This window comes from Xyrauchen texanus, chromosome 7, assembly GCF_025860055.1.
Source record: "Xyrauchen texanus isolate HMW12.3.18 chromosome 7, RBS_HiC_50CHRs, whole genome shotgun sequence".
Classification (NCBI taxonomy): Eukaryota; Metazoa; Chordata; class Actinopteri; order Cypriniformes; family Catostomidae; genus Xyrauchen; species Xyrauchen texanus.
This window is the reverse complement of record NC_068282.1, coordinates 43265251-43285095: the sequence shown is the minus strand read 5'-3', so window position 1 is coordinate 43285095 and position 19845 is coordinate 43265251. Positions and strand designations below refer to the sequence as shown.

General features: G+C 38.1%; 1 protein-coding gene across 4 annotated transcripts in view; it reads left to right on the top strand.

The window, feature by feature from the left end:
- myh10 (myosin, heavy chain 10, non-muscle) overlaps positions 1-19482 on the top strand; it is an 83004-nt gene extending 63522 nt beyond the window's left edge. For all 4 annotated transcript variants that reach the window (XM_052130060.1, XM_052130058.1, XM_052130057.1 and 1 more), the window contains 26 exons: positions 341-534; positions 752-873; positions 1024-1093; positions 2950-3110; positions 3223-3331; positions 3502-3633; positions 4133-4339; positions 4591-4728; positions 4953-5076; positions 5206-5377; positions 5880-6092; positions 6850-6994; positions 7212-7418; positions 7785-7889; positions 8789-8941; positions 9462-9710; positions 9838-10050; positions 12162-12374; positions 12680-12841; positions 13076-13204; positions 13446-13534; positions 13710-13833; positions 15398-15606; positions 16418-16526; positions 16998-17170; positions 18706-19482. In XM_052130060.1, coding sequence (XP_051986020.1) covers positions 341-534; positions 752-873; positions 1024-1093; positions 2950-3110; positions 3223-3331; positions 3502-3633; positions 4133-4339; positions 4591-4728; positions 4953-5076; positions 5206-5377; positions 5880-6092; positions 6850-6994; positions 7212-7418; positions 7785-7889; positions 8789-8941; positions 9462-9710; positions 9838-10050; positions 12162-12374; positions 12680-12841; positions 13076-13204; positions 13446-13534; positions 13710-13833; positions 15398-15606; positions 16418-16526; positions 16998-17170; positions 18706-18841 — 4058 coding nt within the window. In that variant the 3' untranslated portion in view covers positions 18842-19482. The remainder of the gene's footprint in view (positions 1-340; positions 535-751; positions 874-1023; positions 1094-2949; positions 3111-3222; positions 3332-3501; positions 3634-4132; positions 4340-4590; positions 4729-4952; positions 5077-5205; positions 5378-5879; positions 6093-6849; positions 6995-7211; positions 7419-7784; positions 7890-8788; positions 8942-9461; positions 9711-9837; positions 10051-12161; positions 12375-12679; positions 12842-13075; positions 13205-13445; positions 13535-13709; positions 13834-15397; positions 15607-16417; positions 16527-16997; positions 17171-18705) is intronic.
- Positions 19483-19845: the final 363 nt, after the last annotated feature.

Sequence of the window (19845 nt, the reverse complement as noted above, 5' to 3'; positions counted from 1 at the left end):
CATGAATTGGCTTTCTGAACTTGTGGCATTGAGTCAAAATACACTGTAATACTTTTTGAAATTTATTTTCTGTTTGCTTTTGGGAAATATAACTTTAGATGATTAAAGGCCTGAACGAATCAATGGAACATTGCTTTAAATGCTCTTTGCAAAAATACACAGCGTATTTTGACCCTGACACTCTGCTTTTTGTTGTTGAAATAGAGCTTTAGTTGTAGACTTCCCATGTTTATCTATACATGATTTGGCTATGCTGTGTGACCATACTTTATATTCTGTAGCGGTAACTTTGAAGAACAGCTGTTCCAAATCTTTCTTTCGTTCTCGCTCTTCATGGCAGTGGACCGTATTGTTGGTTTGGACCAAGTGGCAGGAATGAATGAGACCGCGTTTGGAGCCACATATAAGACTAAGAAGGGCATGTTCCGTACTGTGGGTCAGCTCTATAAAGAGTCTCTTACAAAACTGATGGCCACACTGAGGAACACCAACCCCAATTTCGTCCGATGTATCATCCCCAATCATGAGAAAAGAGTAAGTGACATTTATCCCCTTTCATTTTCATATGGCAGGTTTCTTAACAAAGTAAACATGACCTATGCTTATGAAGGCCATCTGTTGTTGTTAATTCACTGTTGTATTGTCATTCATTGCAACTATTGAACGCTTGGACATAAACTAGTTGTGAACTATTATTAAAGTGTATCAAACGGCCATACACCTCATTGGCTTTCCCATTCTTCTCTGTTAGGCTGGTAAACTGGAGCCCCACCTGGTTCTTGATCAGCTGAGGTGTAATGGGGTTCTAGAAGGGATCAGGATCTGCAGACAGGGATTCCCCAACCGTATCATCTTCCAAGAGTTTAGACAGAGGTCTGTTTCAGAAGTCTTGTTAATGGATAATTAGATATCTTGTTATCTTTTAAGAGTAAAGGACAACTTTCCTCCTTTAGTGCAGTAGTGTCAATGTGCTATACTTGGAGTTTACCAGTGATAAAACTACTGTATTTTTTTCCTTCCTAGATATGAGATCCTCACTCCCAATGCAATTCCCAAAGGTTTTATGGATGGCAAGCAGGCTTGTGAGAGAATGGTGAGGTTTTCTTTTTTTTACTCTCAGATGACTGGCAAAACATTTTCCCATCAGAGAGGACCATATGGAGGACCAAAATACTCCACTTCAAATAATTTAATCATTGAATAATTACATTCTTAGTTGATGTTCCAATGCATTTTTTAATATTCTATAAAATTATAATTATTGTTTGAAACATTTCATAAAATAAGTACAGCATTTAAATATTTTTTTATAAAAATGAGTATTTCACTTTAATTATAATATGCTTAATTTCTAAATGACAGCCAGTGGAGGAATCCTGCATTTCAGAACCCACAAAGTGCCCTAGCTTTTGCATAGTAATACAATTATTTTTATGAAATAGTTTTTCATAAAACTGTGGGGGGGGGACTTACAATATAAAAAAAATAAACAAGCATGTTTATTTATTGATTTAAATACATTTTTCTGTTTCAATACAAGGTAAGTTTAATTGAAAGCATTTGTGGCACAAGTTGATTGCCACAATTTATTTCGACTTGTCGTTCCTTTAAAAAAAAATTGAGGCACTTACATTGGAAGAAAATGGGGCCAATCTGTAAACTTTCAAATACACACTGTTTTAAAAATATTGCCACAAAATGTAAACGATATGGGTTTTAACATGGTTTTAGTGTTACATGCTAATCTTTTCTGTGTAAAGTTGTAGCCAATTTTATAACTTTGTTGCTATGACGACATAAAGCCGTAATCAATAAAACCCTAAATTGACTGTAAAAATTACGATTTCAACAACTTTACAGCTGAAATAATATACAAGTTTTAACAGAAGTATTAATGTAAGTGCTTGAATAAAATTAGAAGCTTCACATTTGTACACAAAGTGACTCCATTCACATCCAGTGTAAGTGCCTCACTGAAACTGATCACTGATTTATTTTTTTTTATTTTATTTTTTTTTTTAAAAAGACCACCTCAGGTAAAAATTAAGTTTTTAACCTTGTCCATTTTTATTTTTTTTATATGCTAGAAGACATATCAGGAGTGAAATCAGCAGTCAATGCCATGGCTGAGCATTTGCAGTCCTGTCAATTTGCGGGGTGGGGCTTTCTATATCAATAGCATACGCTACAGGGAAGCGAGGGGTATCTGGAGAAGCCAGGTGTAGCTATTTATCGGTATTTTGCAAGACATATTCTGCTTTCGGATGCAAAGTTGTCAAAGGACAAATGGTGATCCTTCATGTATTACCAAAGGAGCTGAAAATCTGAGATAAATGGATGCAGTTTATTTGTAAAAATCATAATGTCTCAGCAAAACTTCCAGAGAAAACTCTGGTTTGCTGTTGTCATTTGCCAGAATTTTTATTTTAATTTTATTTTTTTACCCAAAAACAAATGGGTTTTACCACTAAACATATATTAAAGCCCAACGCGGTGCCATCAATTTATCCTGGGGACACAGCGAGCCCAAACTGCAGGTGTGCGGTGCAGAGGTGTGGGAGATGGAGACGGGCACTAATTTGCATATTCATAGATCTGCGCATACTAAATGAGGCAAAGGTGTAGAGTTATATCTAAGACATTTTAAGGCATAAAGAGATTATTTTCATGGAAAAACTTTTTATATGTAATTTTGGTTAAAGGTTAGATTTGAGGGGTTAAACCAGTGACAGGAGAGGGACAAACAAGTGAAATTAATTTGTGGTAATCACCATTATGCCACAGATGCTGTTGATTGAGATGAACTTTTATTGAACCTGGAATATTACTTTAACTTTTCATGTCATTTTGATTTGGCCGTCCATAGTTCCATAGAATGTTTTTTATGCATAAATAGAAAACATGTACTAAATACTAGCTAGTATCACTTACTAACATCCTCATCTGTAGATCCGAGCATTGGAGCTTGACCCAAACCTCTACAGGATCGGTCAGAGTAAAATCTTCTTCCGCACTGGAGTTTTAGCACACCTGGAAGAAGAGCGAGACCTGAAAATAACAGACATCATCATCTACTTTCAGTCAGTCTGTCGAGGGTACCTGGCTCGCAAGTGAGTCCAAATGCAAACACCCACAGTGATGCAGTTTAAAGACTGGAAATATTGGAAATGTACTCCTACGAGACCTTATGTAGGAAGGTTGTTCTGTGGTTGTGTTCCTCAGAGCCTTTTCTAAAAAACAACAGCAGCTCAGTGCTTTGAAAGTCCTGCAGAGAAACTGTGCCGCCTACCTGAAACTGCGCCACTGGCAATGGTGGAGACTCTTCACCAAGGTTGGTCTTATTTCTAAAAAGAGGCTGTTTTCATAAATGTTTAAATCATTTGACTAGCTTTTGTGTGTGTCTCTGTGGTTACTAGAGAAACTGATAATAGTTATAAGATGTCTGTGTTTATGGATATGTTTAGCTTTCTATTGAGGCTTGTATTATCATTGTGTTTGCAGGTGAAACCCCTCCTGCAGGTGACCCGTCAGGAAGAGGAAATGCAGGCCAAGGATGAGGAGCTCATTAAAGTGAAGGAGAGGCAAGTGAAAGTGGAGAACGAGCTTGTGGAAATGGAGAGAAAACACCAGCAGGTTAGCACACACATAATGCTCCCTCTGTTATTATAGTTATTAGATTCATGATCTGTACAGTGTTATTAACTGTTTGTTACACAACATGTTGTCTGGCCCAAAAATGAGCTGCATTCGAAGACATTGTAAAATAGCTGATTGAAGCACACCTGTGTGTGCTTTATTTTAATACACTAAGTTACTACAAATCATACAGAACAACTTTTCTTGGCATAATTGGCTATTGTGATAATATCAATGTTCATTAAATTTATATTGCTGATTATGTTACCCATGGTAAAGGGGTTATTCCATTTTTCGTAGCAGATTATGACACAGTTTTCCTTGGTAAAATAACAGTAACACATGGCCTCTCATGGATGTTTTCCATTTTATGGAATCTCTACAATCTTCTGCAGCCTTACGGGAGCATAGTGACCTTGTCGACCAAGTTCAAACCTAAAAATATGAAGGACTGGAGAAGCGGAGGGATAAGATCTTCTTGTTTTGTTCCCTTCAGCTCTTAGAGGAGAAGAACATCCTGGCAGAGCAACTCCAGGCTGAGACGGAATTGTTTGCTGAAGCTGAAGAGATGAGGGCTCGTCTGGTGGCTAAAAAACAAGAGCTTGAAGAGATCCTTCATGACTTGGAGTCGCGCGTGGAGGAGGAAGAGGAGAGGAACCAGTCTTTGCAGAATGAGAAGAAGAAAATGCAGTCGCACATACAGGTGAAGATTTAACTGAGGAAATATAATATTGGATCAATTATAGACTCTAATTTATGCTCAGAGTGCCAAGGAAGTCTAAATTCATATGTAACATAGAAAATAACCAATCACTTCTGGGTAAGAATAAGGAATGTGGTACACAAAAAGCAATGTATAGCATATTAGGTATACAAATATTTAGTGGAATTGAATATCACACTATTGTTGTCCATTAGCCAAATATATGTATGTGTCTTTGTGTATCCTAACAGGACCTTGAGGAACAGCTGGATGAAGAGGAGGCTGCCCGACAGAAACTTCAGCTGGAGAAGGTAACAGCTGAAGCTAAGATTAAAAAGATGGAGGAGGATATTCTGCTGCTGGAGGACCAGAACTCCAAATTCCTAAAGGTCAGTTTAGGCTTCAGACTGTTTGAAACCCAAAGGCCATATATTTGTGTTAATGATGCACAAAGAGATAGAAATTGAATATTGTGAAGGAATTTTGCAAGACAAAGGATCAGGGAAGCCATCCATCTGTCAAGTGTTTTCATTAAATGGAAAAATACTGAAACATTTCTTTGGCCCCTGTTGTGCTTCAAATCGGAACACTTTCCTCTCTCCCTATCCTTTAGGAGAAGAAACTCCTGGAAGACCGTGTCAATGAGATGACCTCCCAGCTGGCTGAGGAAGAGGAGAAGGCCAAGAACCTTGGCAAAGTCAAGAACAAGCAAGAAATGATGATGGTGGACCTGGAAGGTGAAGACAGTGTTGAATCTAGCTATTTGTATTATTCGGAAAGGCATACAACTGGAATACTATTTCCAACTTGTCAAGTGCATGGAAATTATGATTTAGCTTGTTTCTGTTGGCATGTTTGAATCTCAGAGCGTCTGAAGAAGGAAGAGAAAACAAGGCAAGAGCTTGAAAAAGCCAAGCGAAAGCTGGATGGTGAGACCACAGACCTACAAGATCAGATAGCTGAGCTTCAGGCCCAAATTGAGGAACTCAAGATCCAGCTGGCCAAGAAAGAAGAGGAGCTACAGGCTGTACTGGCCAGGTGAATCTCTGAATAACCAGGAACACATGGTGGGAGGGGTGTTCTCTTGGAGCAAAAATAATTTTGCTATCATGCAGCTGACCGTGTCTAAACAATAGCATATGGTAGGCTGAGTTATGTTAGGATGAAATTAACTGGTATATTAGTCATGGAATGTTTGTTTCTTGACCTCTGGGTTTGTTTACTTTTCCCAATTGTGAAGAAATTCAGGTATCTGTCTATCAACAACCATAAGCTTACCATCTTGCTGTGACAAGACATGGTAACGCAACCATGAAAATACATGAACTACATGGCCAAAATTATTTGGACACTCCCTTGTAATTATCAGATTTACATATTAAATCCCTGTTCATTAGTATATTTCTAAGCAAGCCTGTTTAATTCAAAGCATTGTGTAAAACATATTAAAGATGAACTATAATCTAGTTTTTACAATGTTTCAAAAGGGATTTTTGTGTTTCCAAATAGTCCTCCTTATCTTTTGATATGTGTTCCTTAGAGGTGATGAAGAAGTTGTTCAGAAGAACAATGCCCTGAAGCAGGTGCGGGAGATGCAGGCCCAGCTAGCTGAACTGCAGGAAGATCTAGAGTCTGAGAAAGCAGCCCGAAACAAAGCGGAGAAACTCAAGAGAGATCTGAGTGAGGAGCTGGAGGCTCTGAAGACTGAGCTGGAAGACACCCTTGACACCACTGCTGCTCAACAGGAGCTGAGGTACAAGCCTTTGCTCCAGGAACTAATTACATTTTACAAACTTGTTCATCTTAAAGGAATTGTTCACCCAAAAATGTAAATTCTTGAATAATTTACTCACACTCATGCCATCCTAGATGTATATGACTGACTTCTGCAGGTCCATACAAAGCAAGTTAGTGGTGACCAAAACTTTGAAGCTCCAAAATGCACATTAATTTAGCATAAAAGACTCCAGTGGTTTAATCCATGTCTTCTGAAGCGATCCAATTGGTTTTGGGTGAGAACAGACCAAAATATAACTCCTTTTTCAATGTATATCTTGCCATTGCTGTCTCTAGTAAAATGATAATCGCCAAGGAGATGGCAGATCTCGAGATTTAAAGGGAAAAATCTATTAAATAAGGGATAGTTTTAATCTGTGTCCAGTAAAATAGCTGGAAGAAAATTATTATTTTTCTTTTAAGGATTGAATACAATCAGAACCATGGTGCAGTGGTTAGTGCACATGCTCTACACACATTTGAGTAGAGCCTGCGATTTATTTTTTTTTTCTTGATCCCATTCCCTTCGCTTCCAACTACTTGCCTGTTACTTGCCACTGCTCTGTCTAAAAATAGTAAAAGCCAAATAAAAAAGCCTATTAGTTAGTTATTAAATTGGTCCAATGTGTTGGAGTGATTTAGAATCATAGAAATGCTACCACAAAATGGGCCTTTTGGTAAAACTTGCTTCTGGTGTCTTTAAACAAATGTGTTGTACTCAATTTTGTATAAAGGACCAAACGAGAGCAGGAGGTGGCAGAGCTGAAGAAGGCCATTGATGACGAAATGAGGAACCACGAGTCTCAGGTCCAGGAGATGAGGCAGAGGCACGGCACAGTTCTGGAGGAGATCTCTGAGCAGCTGGAGCAGGCCAAGAGAGTAAGCCACTGAGATTCTGAGTAAATTACTCATTACTGTTGGGAGGGATTTCAGTTCTGATGTCTAGATTGGAAAGCTGCCAGTCGGCCGCTGTAAGAATGATGTGTTTAGAATGAATTTCCTTTTTCATTTATTTAATGCAATACAGTCTCCAAGTGACACAGTTAAGGCAAAATCTTGCCCGATCTCTCTCTCACGATCTGTCTGTCTACATTAGGTTAAGGCAAATCTGGAGAAAAACAAACAGACTTTGGAGAGTGATAATAAGGAGCTGGCCAGTGAGGTGAAGAGTTTGCAGCAGGCCAAGTCAGAGTCTGAGCACAAGAGAAAGAAACTAGATGCTCAGCTACAGGAGTTCATGGCCCGCTTCAACGAGGGAGAGAAGGTTAAAGGAGAACTTTCAGACCGCTCCCATAAACTACAGGTCAGTGCTGTTATTTCCCTGAAATAAAGTACAGATCAGTGCTGTTACAATCCCTCGCTCAAACTACTGATCATTTTAGGTACACACCCACTCACAAACAACAGATTTATGCTGCTATACACCTTACATGTTATGGTTTCAAAATACCAAGAGAATTGCTACACTTCCTCTCATCAACTAAAGAGTGACATTCACAACACTGAAAAAGAACATACTACATTTAAAAATGGTCCCTACATTAATCAATACCATAAGTTTTTTAATACTATAATTTTCAGTACATTAATCAATACCATAATTTTTATACCATATAATGCATTAGTCTGTATCTACAAGTTCTAATTTTTTGGGGGGCATTTGTTGTAGGCAGAGCTAGACAATATTTCAACTCTTCTGGAAGATGCTGAGAAGAAGGGAATCAAACTGGCCAAAGACGCCTCTAGCCTTGAGAGTCAGCTGCAGGACACTCAGGTAACATCTTTCTGCAAACAGTAAATCTGCGTACACACTGCCAGCGACTTTGTTGCTGCAGGTCTCCAGTGGCTGGCGGTGAAGTCGCTAGTGGGCGTTCCCACTACTGGTTGCCTAGTAATGTTTATAAATGACATTCACAGATGTCATTCCATTGCTGTTGACAGCGAATCTCTTTTCTTGCTGCTAAAAACAAACATTTTGGAGGGAAAAGACTAAATATAAATGGAATCAGTACATAAAATGCTTTATGTTAAAGATGAATGAGAAACAAGGCGTGCTCTATGCCATAGTGGCTGTTTATCTGTGGCGAAAATGCAAATGCCGGTCTGTCTGGGTCCACAAAATCCCTGCGATCTCAGATACACTTTTCCAAGCAGTATTTTTCTTAAAAATGTCCTTGAAAGTGGGAAGAGACATATCATAGAGCACTGGAAAATTGCTAACAGCAAGAATTAGCCTTTCATCCATCTTTCCGTTACTGCAGGAGCTGAGACAGAGAGAGGGAGAAGGATCACGTGAGCTCTCCCGTCTTCTCTCCTATTGGCTGTCGCTTCCGTTAGTCGCTCTTCATTTGAATAAAGTTGAACTTGTCTCAACTTTGTCACGTCGCTGGACACGCCCACAGCGACAGCTCGTGTCGCCGGAAGTCGCTGTGCTCTCATTGAAAATGAATGGGATGGAGTCACTGTCGCGCGCAATGTCGCTGGCAGTGTGAAAACAGTGCCATCAAATGTAATACTTCCTGGTTGACTTTTAAGATGATCCCCAATCAATTTAATTGTTGAAACTGTAACAGCCAATGCACATTTTCAATGAAAACAATGTTTTAGAGCTGTTGGAGAGGAACACAAGGAGAGGTTGAAGATTCATGATTGTTTTAAACTGTTTGCATGCAGGAACTGCTTCAAGAGGAGACGCGTCAGAAGCTGAACCTTAGCAGCCGTATCCGCCAGCTGGAGGAAGAGAAGAACAGCTTGCTGGAGCAGCAAGAGGAGGAAGAGGAGGCACGCAGGAACCTAGAGAAACAACTGTCAACATTACAAGCCCAGGTACACACAATCACACCATATTCTTCAGTGAGAACACAGTTCATGTCTGTTCATATCCACATTAAGTGCATCAGCTGACACACTATCGTTATTAATTTTGCATGTTGCTATTGCATTTTACATATTGGCTAGAACCTCACAAAAGGCTGTCATGTTTGACACAGCTGCTTGTTTTTGCTGAGTTCCTGATAACTTCCCAACAAAAGGAACAATAGTTACAGTATTAGTATTATTGAGAATTTTGGTCTGTAATTTTCAGGCTTTTGCTGAAAGAAAATCTTTCTGTAAACCTTCAGAATGCTGGTGTAAAAAAAAAAAATACTTCTAAAAGATATGTAATGCAACATATTGAGCCGTGGACCTCAAGTGTGCAGCACAAGTTAATTCCAGCTTGCGTCATTTCATGATCCAGTTCCATCCTTTTTTCCCCATCATATCATGTCCTCTCTCCACTATCCTGTCAAGACAAAGTAGCAAAAAGCCCTGGGCTCCTTTGTAATCCTCCATTTTCTTTTAATAGCTGGTGGAGACCAAGAAAAAGCTGGAGGATGATGTGGGAACCCTGGAGGGCCTGGAGGAGGTCAAGAGGAAGCTGCAGAAGGACATGGAGGGAACCAGTCAGAAGCTGGAAGAAAAGGTAATCGCTTTTGACAAGCTGGAGAAAACCAAGAACAGACTGCAGCAAGAGCTTGATGACCTTATGGTCGATCTGGACCACCAGAGACAGATCGTCTCTAACCTAGAGAAGAAACAGAAGAAGTTTGACCAGGTATGTATTCGTTTTGGTTAAGTATTTTTAATGCTTGTTCATTGAGTATCTTTAAATACAGATATAAAGCATTTATCAGTATTGAAATCATTGTATTTACGTAAAGCGTTTCTGACATATGTGACAGATGCTGGCAGAAGAGAAGACCATCTCGGCGCGTTACGCTGAGGAGAGGGACCGTGCAGAGGCTGAGGCCAGAGAGAAGGATACCAAAGCTCTGTCTATGGCCCGGGCCCTGGACGAGGCTCTGGAGGCTAAAGAGGAATTTGAGAGGCTCAACAAGCAGCTCCGAGCTGAGATGGAGGACCTGATGAGTTCCAAGGATGATGTTGGCAAGAATGTAAGTAAACTCTGGTATTATCAACTGGAGTTTGTAATGTTTTTCATCTGAATAGTCATGGCGAGTGTACAGATTTTGGTTACGGTACATTTTGTTGGATAGCTTTATTACTTCTAAAGTCAACATGAAATGGCATTCACAACCTTTATTACTTTTGAGGGAAAGAAAATGTGGATGATGATTAGGGATGGGTAAGAGGACTCAGGTACTCGGACATGGCAGCATTGATCGATCATGAAAACGATAATCGATAGTGATCACGCATGATGTGACTTTTCACTTAATTCGAAATCTAGTGACAATTACCTGACAACTAAACACAAACGTGTCAAAGAGGGAGCTTATTTGAAATTTTTAGATTTATTACGTTGTGGTTTTGAGGGGTACATTGATTATTAGAGACTTTTCATGGCAAACAAACTGATGCGATGCTGCAATGCTAGCGTTACGTTAATCAAATCAAAGAGAGTGTAATTAACCTTGTTTTGAACACCTGTCTCTGCAAAACCTTCGCTAAAAACGCTTGATTTATCATTTAACGTAAGAACTTTGTGAATGATTGTCACTAACTAATCCCCCCTGCCCTGCATGACGTACACACACCTGCATCTTGACGAAATTAATGAAGATTTCCGCTCGAGTATCCAAGTTAGATATCCGATATGAAGTGTCATTCCGTTGCACTTTCCTCAGTTTAATGGTGGAAATTCAGGCTCTCCGAGTTGAATGGAATGCTTCCTGAATCACAGCAACAACAATACAGAGCATTGCGGCTTTCCTCACAAGAGCGAACATTTGGACACACACCAGACGCGTGTACCGCAGACGAGTGTTTCAAATAGCTAGACATAGTGCAGTTAAATAGAACACAATGCAGCATCTTCAAAACTGAACTTCAACTTAACACGCATATTAAAAAACACAATAGTTATGGCATCTCATGTTATTTGAAAATTGTTGGTTCATACAGTCACTAAAAAAAACTGGTGCGCACTTACTAAGATTAATAAGGTAACCTGAAGGAAGAACAGACAGATGTACGTTGTGCACATTCTTTCAGAGTTGAACAAAGAATCTTCACATTATGACAAAATATGATTCATTATATTTTGATTATGCAATCTTTTGAACCTTTTGTAACATACTATTTTTAACATCCTATAATAATGAATAGGCGATACACTGGAACAAGACGCAATGCGGCTATAAATGTTTGTCAGACATGTTATTATATATACAGTTATGAAAATGTAACTGCCCCTTCAGTACTCGACGAGTACTCGAGTAATTAGTCAGAGTAGACAAAATGACAAAAATGCCCAACCCTAATAGTGACAACTCATTAACTCTCACTCATGCCATCCAAGATGTATATGACCACCTTCTGCTGAACACAAAGATTTTTAGAAGAACATTGTGGATTTGTAGGTCCATACAATACAAGTGAATAATGGCCAGAACTTTGAAGCTCCAAAATCCCATAAATTATCCACACAACTTAAGTCTGTATAGATATGATAGGTTTGGTTGAGAAACAGTTCTATAGGTCTTTTTGACTATAAATTCTCCTGCCTCGTAGGTCGCGATTTGCCAAATACAAATGAAGAAGAATGTGAAAGTGGAGATTTATAGTAAAAACTTAAATATTGATCTGTTTTTCACCCAAACCATATTGCTTCTGAAGATAAGAATTTTAACCACTGGAGCCATATGGATTACTTTTATGCTGCCTTTCAGATTTTTGTATCGTCAAAGTTCTGGCCACCATTCACTTGTATTGTATGAACCTTCAGAGCTGAAATATTCTTCTAAAAATCTTTGTTCAGTAGAAGAAAGTAAGTCATACACATCTGCGATGGCATGAGGGTGAGTAAATGATGAGATGATTTTCTATCCCTTTAACATGGAAGATAGGGATTTAATGCCTCCTAATGTATCATGACTGGTTAGGAAACTCTGCAACAGATTGCATTATTTATATATATATATATATATATATATATATATATATATATATATATATATATATATATATATATATATATATATATATATTTATTTATTTATTTATTTATTTTCTTTTTTCTGTTCTTTTTACCTGTAATCTGCAGGTCCATGAGCTAGAGAAATCCAAACGCACTCTGGAGCAACAGGTGGAGGAAATGCGCACTCAGCTTGAAGAGCTGGAGGATGAGCTGCAGGCCACAGAAGATGCCAAGCTGCGCCTGGAGGTCAACATGCAGGCCATGAAGGCCCAGTTTGACCGAGACCTACAGGCCAGAGATGAGCAGAATGAGGAGAAGAAGAGGGCTCTGGTCAAACAGGTGGGTGGAGTTTACTGTTCAGACGTTTTGAGGACAGATAATTCAATAAACACTAATGGCTTTTCAGAGATCAAAGGTAGTTTATTCACATGCAACTTCTGCAAGTTACTTTATACTACTAGTCTCCACATTAAAACATTTGAGACATTTGTCTCCTTCTGGTCCTGTTGAAAATTGAATTAACAGCAATTATTTGTATGGCAAATAATTAATCAGCCAAAATGTATTGATTGCGAATGCCCTTATGACAAGCTGTAGTTGTTTTTATATGATAGCCTTTTGACCCATGAGCCCTGCTCTCTCAGGTGCGTGAAATGGAGGCAGAGCTAGAAGATGAAAGGAAGCAGAGAGCTCTCGCCGTAGCAGCCAAGAAGAAACTGGAGATTGACCTAAAAGATTTGGAAGCACAAATCGAGGCTGCAAACAAGGCCCGTGATGAGGCCATCAAACAACTTCGCAAACTCCAGGTATATCATTTGAATGTTGCAGTTCACACATGATCAGTGAAATGATACATTTACAAAAACACAACTAATTTGTCTTCATAAGCTTCTAAAAGCTGAAATGCATCAGAGAGAGATTTGTCAAAGGATATTCTCTGCCTGCATTAGAAAAAATATTAAGCCACAAGAATTAGTGCAGATACAGTATATTCCCAGGGTTTGAACAAATTGGCATATCTCTTTAATTTTTGAAACCAGGCCCAGATGAAGGACTACCAGAGGGAGCTGGAGGAAGCACGTTCCTCTCGCGATGAGATATTCGCTCAGTCAAAAGAGAACGAGAAGAAACTTAAGAGTCTCGAGGCTGAGATTCTACAGCTGCAAGAGGTGAGCCAACACCACAAAACCAAAAATACTTTGCTGCAAAACCCTTACTTTCTGAGTTCAACTCCATCCAATAAAGGATCTTGTTTATTCCGTACTCAGTTTGGACTGGGAAATTGCTCTCTGCTCCAGAGAATCTGTTGCGTTTTACTTTTTACACTGTTATAATCAAGACGGTCAATTAGAGTGAGACTGAACTTAGGTCTTGAATCTATCCCAAATTATGCTTCAAATGTGTTTTTAGGATCTTGCCTCTTCAGAGAGAGCAAGGCGCCATGCTGAACAGGAAAGAGATGAGCTTGCAGATGAGATTTCCAACAGCGCTTCTGGAAAGTGGGTCATTTTGCTGCAAAAATAGTGGTTTTGGTGGGATTTAATGGGATGGCTAAATGTATACAGTGAATATTTCTCAATATGTCATATAGTTTTGTAATTTTCTTCTGTGTTCATCAGTTGATCATAGGCAAGTTTTATCATTCAATCATGTCTATTTGTGTTCTTACTAAAGGGCAGCACTTTTGGATGAGAAGAGGAGGCTAGAGGCTCGAATCGCGCAGTTGGAGGAAGAACTAGAGGAGGAACAGAGCAATATGGAGCTCTTGAATGACCGTTTCCGTAAGACCACAATGCAGGTTGTTTTTTTTTTATAATTACTTAGATTTATTGCATTGAGTTTGTAATAATTTTTCAGTGTATTATAAAGAAATACCTCTAAAAATAAATAAATGAAATGTTGAATAGGGCTGCAACTAACAATTATTTTGATAATCTAATATTCTAATGATTATTCGACTATTCAGGCAATTATTGCAATGATTATTCATTAGCAGTTAACTGACAATTCAGTTTGTGCCTTGAGTTAAAAGGTTGTATTAAACGTGCATACAATAAAGAGGACAAAATCATCTTTTTTGGAAAAAATACTTCTAAATGACAGTCACTGAATTTTTATGAAGTTTAATTCATAAAAATGTAACTGCAAAAAAATAATTGAATCATCTTTTTTATTTTTTTTATTTTTAAATATCTAAAAATCCTTAAAACAAGATACATTTACTTGAGTGGCAACGTTAGATATTTAGACTTGTTTCATTGAAAAAAAAATACACTTTTATTCAAGATATATTCACTGAAAGCAAGTCTAAATATCATAAATGTTGCTTCTCAGGTAAATGTATCTTCTTTAAAGGATTTTTAGATATTTTAAAATATTTGAATATAAAATGTTGAATGACCATAATGTTAAATGTGATCAAATGTATTTTACAGCTAAAGATTTTGTCTTTACAAAACATTTCATTGTAAAATTCAGGCCTAGTTGAATACAATAATCATAAGTAATATTCGTTATATCATTGTTGTAAAGAGATATTTTTTTTTTTATCTTGTATTTATCTTTCATTGTGGCTCTTTTAAAATGTTGGCCTGTCATGTGTTTAACAGATGCAATCCATGTTCAATGGAAATTATTTGTTGTTTGAAAGTAAAATGGCTTTGTACCTTGTACATTTTTAAACCTAATTCCTGAGTAAAACAGTGATCTGATGACAAAAAGGTAAGTGGCAAAGTATCGATATCAGCCTATAGTTTTTGTTTAAATCTGTTTACATTGTAATATGTTTAGAGCATATCTTTTTTTCTTTTCTACCAAATAGTTGAGTAGTTAAATGTATAAACCTGAAGAGAAACATTTTGATTAAACTGAAATGGCAATAATATCAATAAATCAGATTTAAAATAATACAAATTAAATATTTCTCTGAAATATAACCCTGGACCTTCTAGCCCCCACTCGCAGCCCCCTTGGTGTTCTAGGATCTCAGTTTGAAAGCCTCTGCTTTAACATAAAAATAGACAAAAAATAAGTTAATAAAACAAAACAAAAAAACACTCATTTGTTTAACCAAATTGGAAATATACTGATAAATTCAATATTCTGCTATGAAAACAGACAACATAAAATGATGCATATGGACTTTTGAAACTCTACTGACTGAAGACTCTTGAATTGGTGATGTTTTTTAGGAACTAAAGAACTGATGTCAGACCTCTGCTCCTGTGAGCTTTGTAAGGTGTACAATTATAAAGCCATTTACCCAGGGATTTCCCTTGAATAATTTTTAGCTGCATTTCACACCTTCATATCTCATTTACAGAGTTCAAATTCAGTAACAACCCTTGTGTCTGAATTTTCAGGTGGACACTCTGAACACAGAGCTGACAGGAGAGCGCAGTGCCGCCCAGAAAAGTGAAAATGCCCGTCAGCAGCTGGAGAGACAAAACAAAGAGCTGAAATCCAAACTGCAGGAACTGGAAGGATCCATCAAATCCAAGTTCAAGGCCTCTATCGCTGCCCTGGAGGCCAAGATTATCCAGCTAGAGGAGCAGCTTGAACAGGAAGCAAAGTAAGCAAGAGATATATATAATATTATTGGCACTAACTCTGTTTTATCGCCCAACCCTACTTATTCAGTGCTTCTTTTACACAATCTTAAAATGTATATAGAAACTAAAATCCTTTATCGATGATACATTTTTTTAGTGTCAATTTCCATATTTAGCTTATGCCCTACATCTAGACGATCAGATCAGGTGCATGTCGTTAAAAACGCAAGCAGTTCGACAAAGTTATACAGATATCTAGCAAACTGAATCACAGTCATGAAATCAGATTGTTAGGAAGTATTACCAAGCTAGCATGAAAATCAGTAATGAGGCAAAGTAGCCGCTAGTTAGCTATCTGGCTAATATGATATCGACATGTACCAAAGACAGCACTGACAATGCAATCGACTGAACATAAACGGATGGTGTTCATGTTGGAGTTGCTGTTATTTATGTACCATTTAGTTATACATTTTTTCATGATCCATAGTGACACAGGAAAAAATATCTTTCAGTGGACAGAGACATTTAGGCTACAGCAACAACGTCATGTATGGGGTTATGTAGCTCACATGCGACATCCCAAAACCAGGAAGAACATTGTCGGAAACTTTAAAATGAATGACCATTTGAATTGTACCATGTGGGGTTTACTTGTAAACAAAAGTTATGTTTACAGTCATTCTTGAGATCAAACAAACACATGGATTGAATTTCCCTATTAATGGTATGAAATGTATATCATGATAAATGTTGATATTGAACAAAATAAAGAAAAAAATTGTTTGATAAGATTTTTGGCCATATTGCCCCACACTATGCACTTCACAGGGAGAGAGCTGCAGCCAACAAGATTGTACGTCGCACAGAAAAAAAACTTAAGGAGGTGTTCATGCAAGTGGAGGATGAGCGTCGTCATGCTGACCAGTACAAGGAGCAGGTGAGCAGAAATCCTAATCCTAAACCAGCTCTGCTTAAATTGAATGAGTCCCCAACTGCTTCTACTGAATAAATGCAAAGCAGTTCAAGCTGAATTCTCTGTATCGGATAGCATGGCTATGTTGCACACCATGATGCATGTTGCACAAAGAAAATGGCAAGAGCTGGCTGAAATCGTCTGTTAGGAAACAAAATCTCTTTTCAAATGTCCCAGGCTACTGAAAGTTTTCAAGAAAAATTGACATGAACCTCACACTGAAGATATTCTTCAAAGCAAGCTTTAGTTGGTCATTTTACATTTTAGTCAGATAGCACTTCCTTGTCTAAATGTCTTTCCTGTTTAAATATTATGTGCGTCAACTTTATGCCGATAGTGGAATGTGTGGCAACACTAGACTTTATTCCCACAATTTTGTTCTCTTTCTTCCTGTCGATTTCAAAGAGGCTTACAATTTGTGTATGTATGATTTAGATGGAAAAGGCAAACTCACGCATGAAGCAGCTGAAGAGGCAGCTGGAGGAGGCGGAGGAGGAGGCAACTCGAGCTAATGCCTCTCGCAGGAAGCTTCAGAGAGAGCTGGATGACGCCACTGAAGCCAGCGAGGGTCTGAGTCGTGAAGTCAACACACTCAAAAACCGCCTCAGGTAAAACACACATGTACTTTAGCTCAAGATGTCAGCAGTACTTAGGGGTGTAATGATTCACTCGTTTTCTCGATGCTTTGATTTGGAAATAATAATGTTTGAATCAAGAATCGTTAGTGTTGTTCAGTAATTAGTTTAAAATGCAAAAAAATGTATTCATCGTGATTTGGCAAAACAGTGTACAGTATTTTAAAATGTATACATTTTAAATTAGACGTACATGTGCGGCGTGGTTCTCTAACGTGCCCCGGAGTGCACACCCTCACAGCTTCCACTTCACAGACGCGCGCTGCACTCTTCAATTGCACACACACTTCGTTCCGTACATAACTCTCATTGAAACTTTTTCTGAGCAGCTTATAAGCACTTTGTGTCTCTCCTCAAGACGGTTACTGAGAACTACATGAGCACTAGAGTGGAGTATTGATACAGGTTAACAAGCTCTCGATTTGATTTCGATATTGATTCATCTGGGTATATTTCAGTTGTAATGTCCATTTGCATATGAAAGAAATTCTCTCCCAGCTTTTTTATAATATAGCTGTTAATTATACAGGGGACCTTCTAACTAGGATACATTATAACAATATACATTTTACTAATGATATTTTTTTTAATGATAATTATTCATTTTTTTGTTGTTTTTCAACAACTGACTCTAGAGAACAGAAAGTGAGTTAAAAAAGACATTATTCAGTGGATCTCTTCTTTGGACACACACATTACACAGAACAAAAGAAAAACAATGCAAGGATCTCGCTGCTGAATACTACACCACTATTCACGATTTTTACTGGAGGCAAAATTACCCATAATGCTTGCTGCATTCTGGGCCTTCAGCTTATTCCCATAACGAAGCACTGAAATATCCATAATATCAGTCAAAACAGTGGATTTACAATGGTTTATTTAACGTAAATCCCTTTCTCACTAAAAGCTGCGTATGGACAAATTTTTTACTGCAATCTCCGAATGGATAAATACACGCACATTTACAATTTACGTACAATTTACATTTACTAGTTATTCCACTGGGCTCTCATGCTCTTCTTATTTGTTTATTTTGTGATAATGACAGGCTGACTGTACATTATCTGCTTATTACACAGCTACTTCAATAAATGGACATTAAATATTGAGTAGAAGTTTTTACATCATGTCAGAAGAAACCATTGAGTGATATATGAGACATGAAACTAGCCCAGCTATGTCAGAATCGATTGCCTGGTCAGTTATTGTAAAATCAAATCATCAAAAATGTTAGCACAGAAAGCTGTGATTGTCCGATTAGAACCAAGTAATTCAGAGAGCCGTGTAATAAAACAAAGTTGTTTTGTAAAAATTGCTTCATAATGCATATGTTAAATTGCAATGCAAGAACCTCACTTATTTAACTGACGAAAGGGACAAGAGTGAATCATAGCATATGAAGATACAAATGGCTAAAGTTCAGCGACTGGTTGGTTGTGTCGCTTAATTGTCATGGCTGAATGAAGCAGGATGGAAATCCTCTGACTTCTCCCGTTCTCCTGCAGGCGAGGAGGTCCTGTTAGCTTCTCATCCAGCCGCCCTGGACGCAGACAGCTGCAGATGGAAGGAGAATTCTCTGATGATGATGCAGACAGCAAGGCCAGCGACCTGAATGAGAACCAGCCATCTCAAGCAGAATAGAGCTGGCGCCCTCCTGTGGCCATTCAGACCCACTGCTTCCATCACTCCAAATGTCATCATGCAGCACCTGTTCTCTCCTTTCTTGATATGGGGTCAGCGGTACAGAAAAAGGACCAGTGAGAGCGATGTGTACATAAACACACAAAAACACCACTAACCACACATAAATGCTACCCTTAAACCTTTGTTTCTATCCCCTCTCAACAAGGGAGCATCAACTGCCTTACTCTTAATATGACAAGCTTCAAGACTGGGCGTACATCTACCAGTAAGTGTTACAGTGCAACAGTAGCCTTCATATTACATTAAATACTACACTGAAGATAGAACACTTTAGAAGTGCATTCACATCAAACTATTCATGTCCACAAAGCAATGAAAGTACTCACTCGAATCTAGTTTTAATGATGTAAACTCATCGCCTAGCTAAGCAAATGTGACGGATTGGGTTGTACAATACAGCTCTCCAAATAAACACACATTCTGCTGATTTTCGGGTCGATGGAGATGCATGTGCTGCTCGTTTGCTACAAGTTAACAAAGAAAAAAAAAAGAAAAAACAGTCCTGGAGCCCTGGACCGGATCGCAAAGGAAAAACTGTGAAAAAGCTACTCGCTTCAGCATCTCTTCATACAATTTAAACGCTTTGAATAAATAACTTCGTTAAAATGCAATAAATATTGCAGGTTACTGCTTTTGTGATTTTATCTTCATTTAAGTTGAGGCCTGTTTGATTTTATTTGGATAAAACTATTGGAAGATTCAGTCGACGGTGGCGTTTTGTGTTTTTAAGAATTTTGAATGTAACTTTAAATCACTATGAACTGCACATCATAGAAAAAGCCATACAAGGCCACTTTAACTGGAAGGGATATATGAAGTTTTCTGGAAGCATATGCATGTCACAATGAAGAATTACAACCTTTTACATTTATGAAAGTAATCTCTGTAGTTTATTTTCCCCTATATGTGACACCTATTGATGGTACTTCTCAAATCCAGCT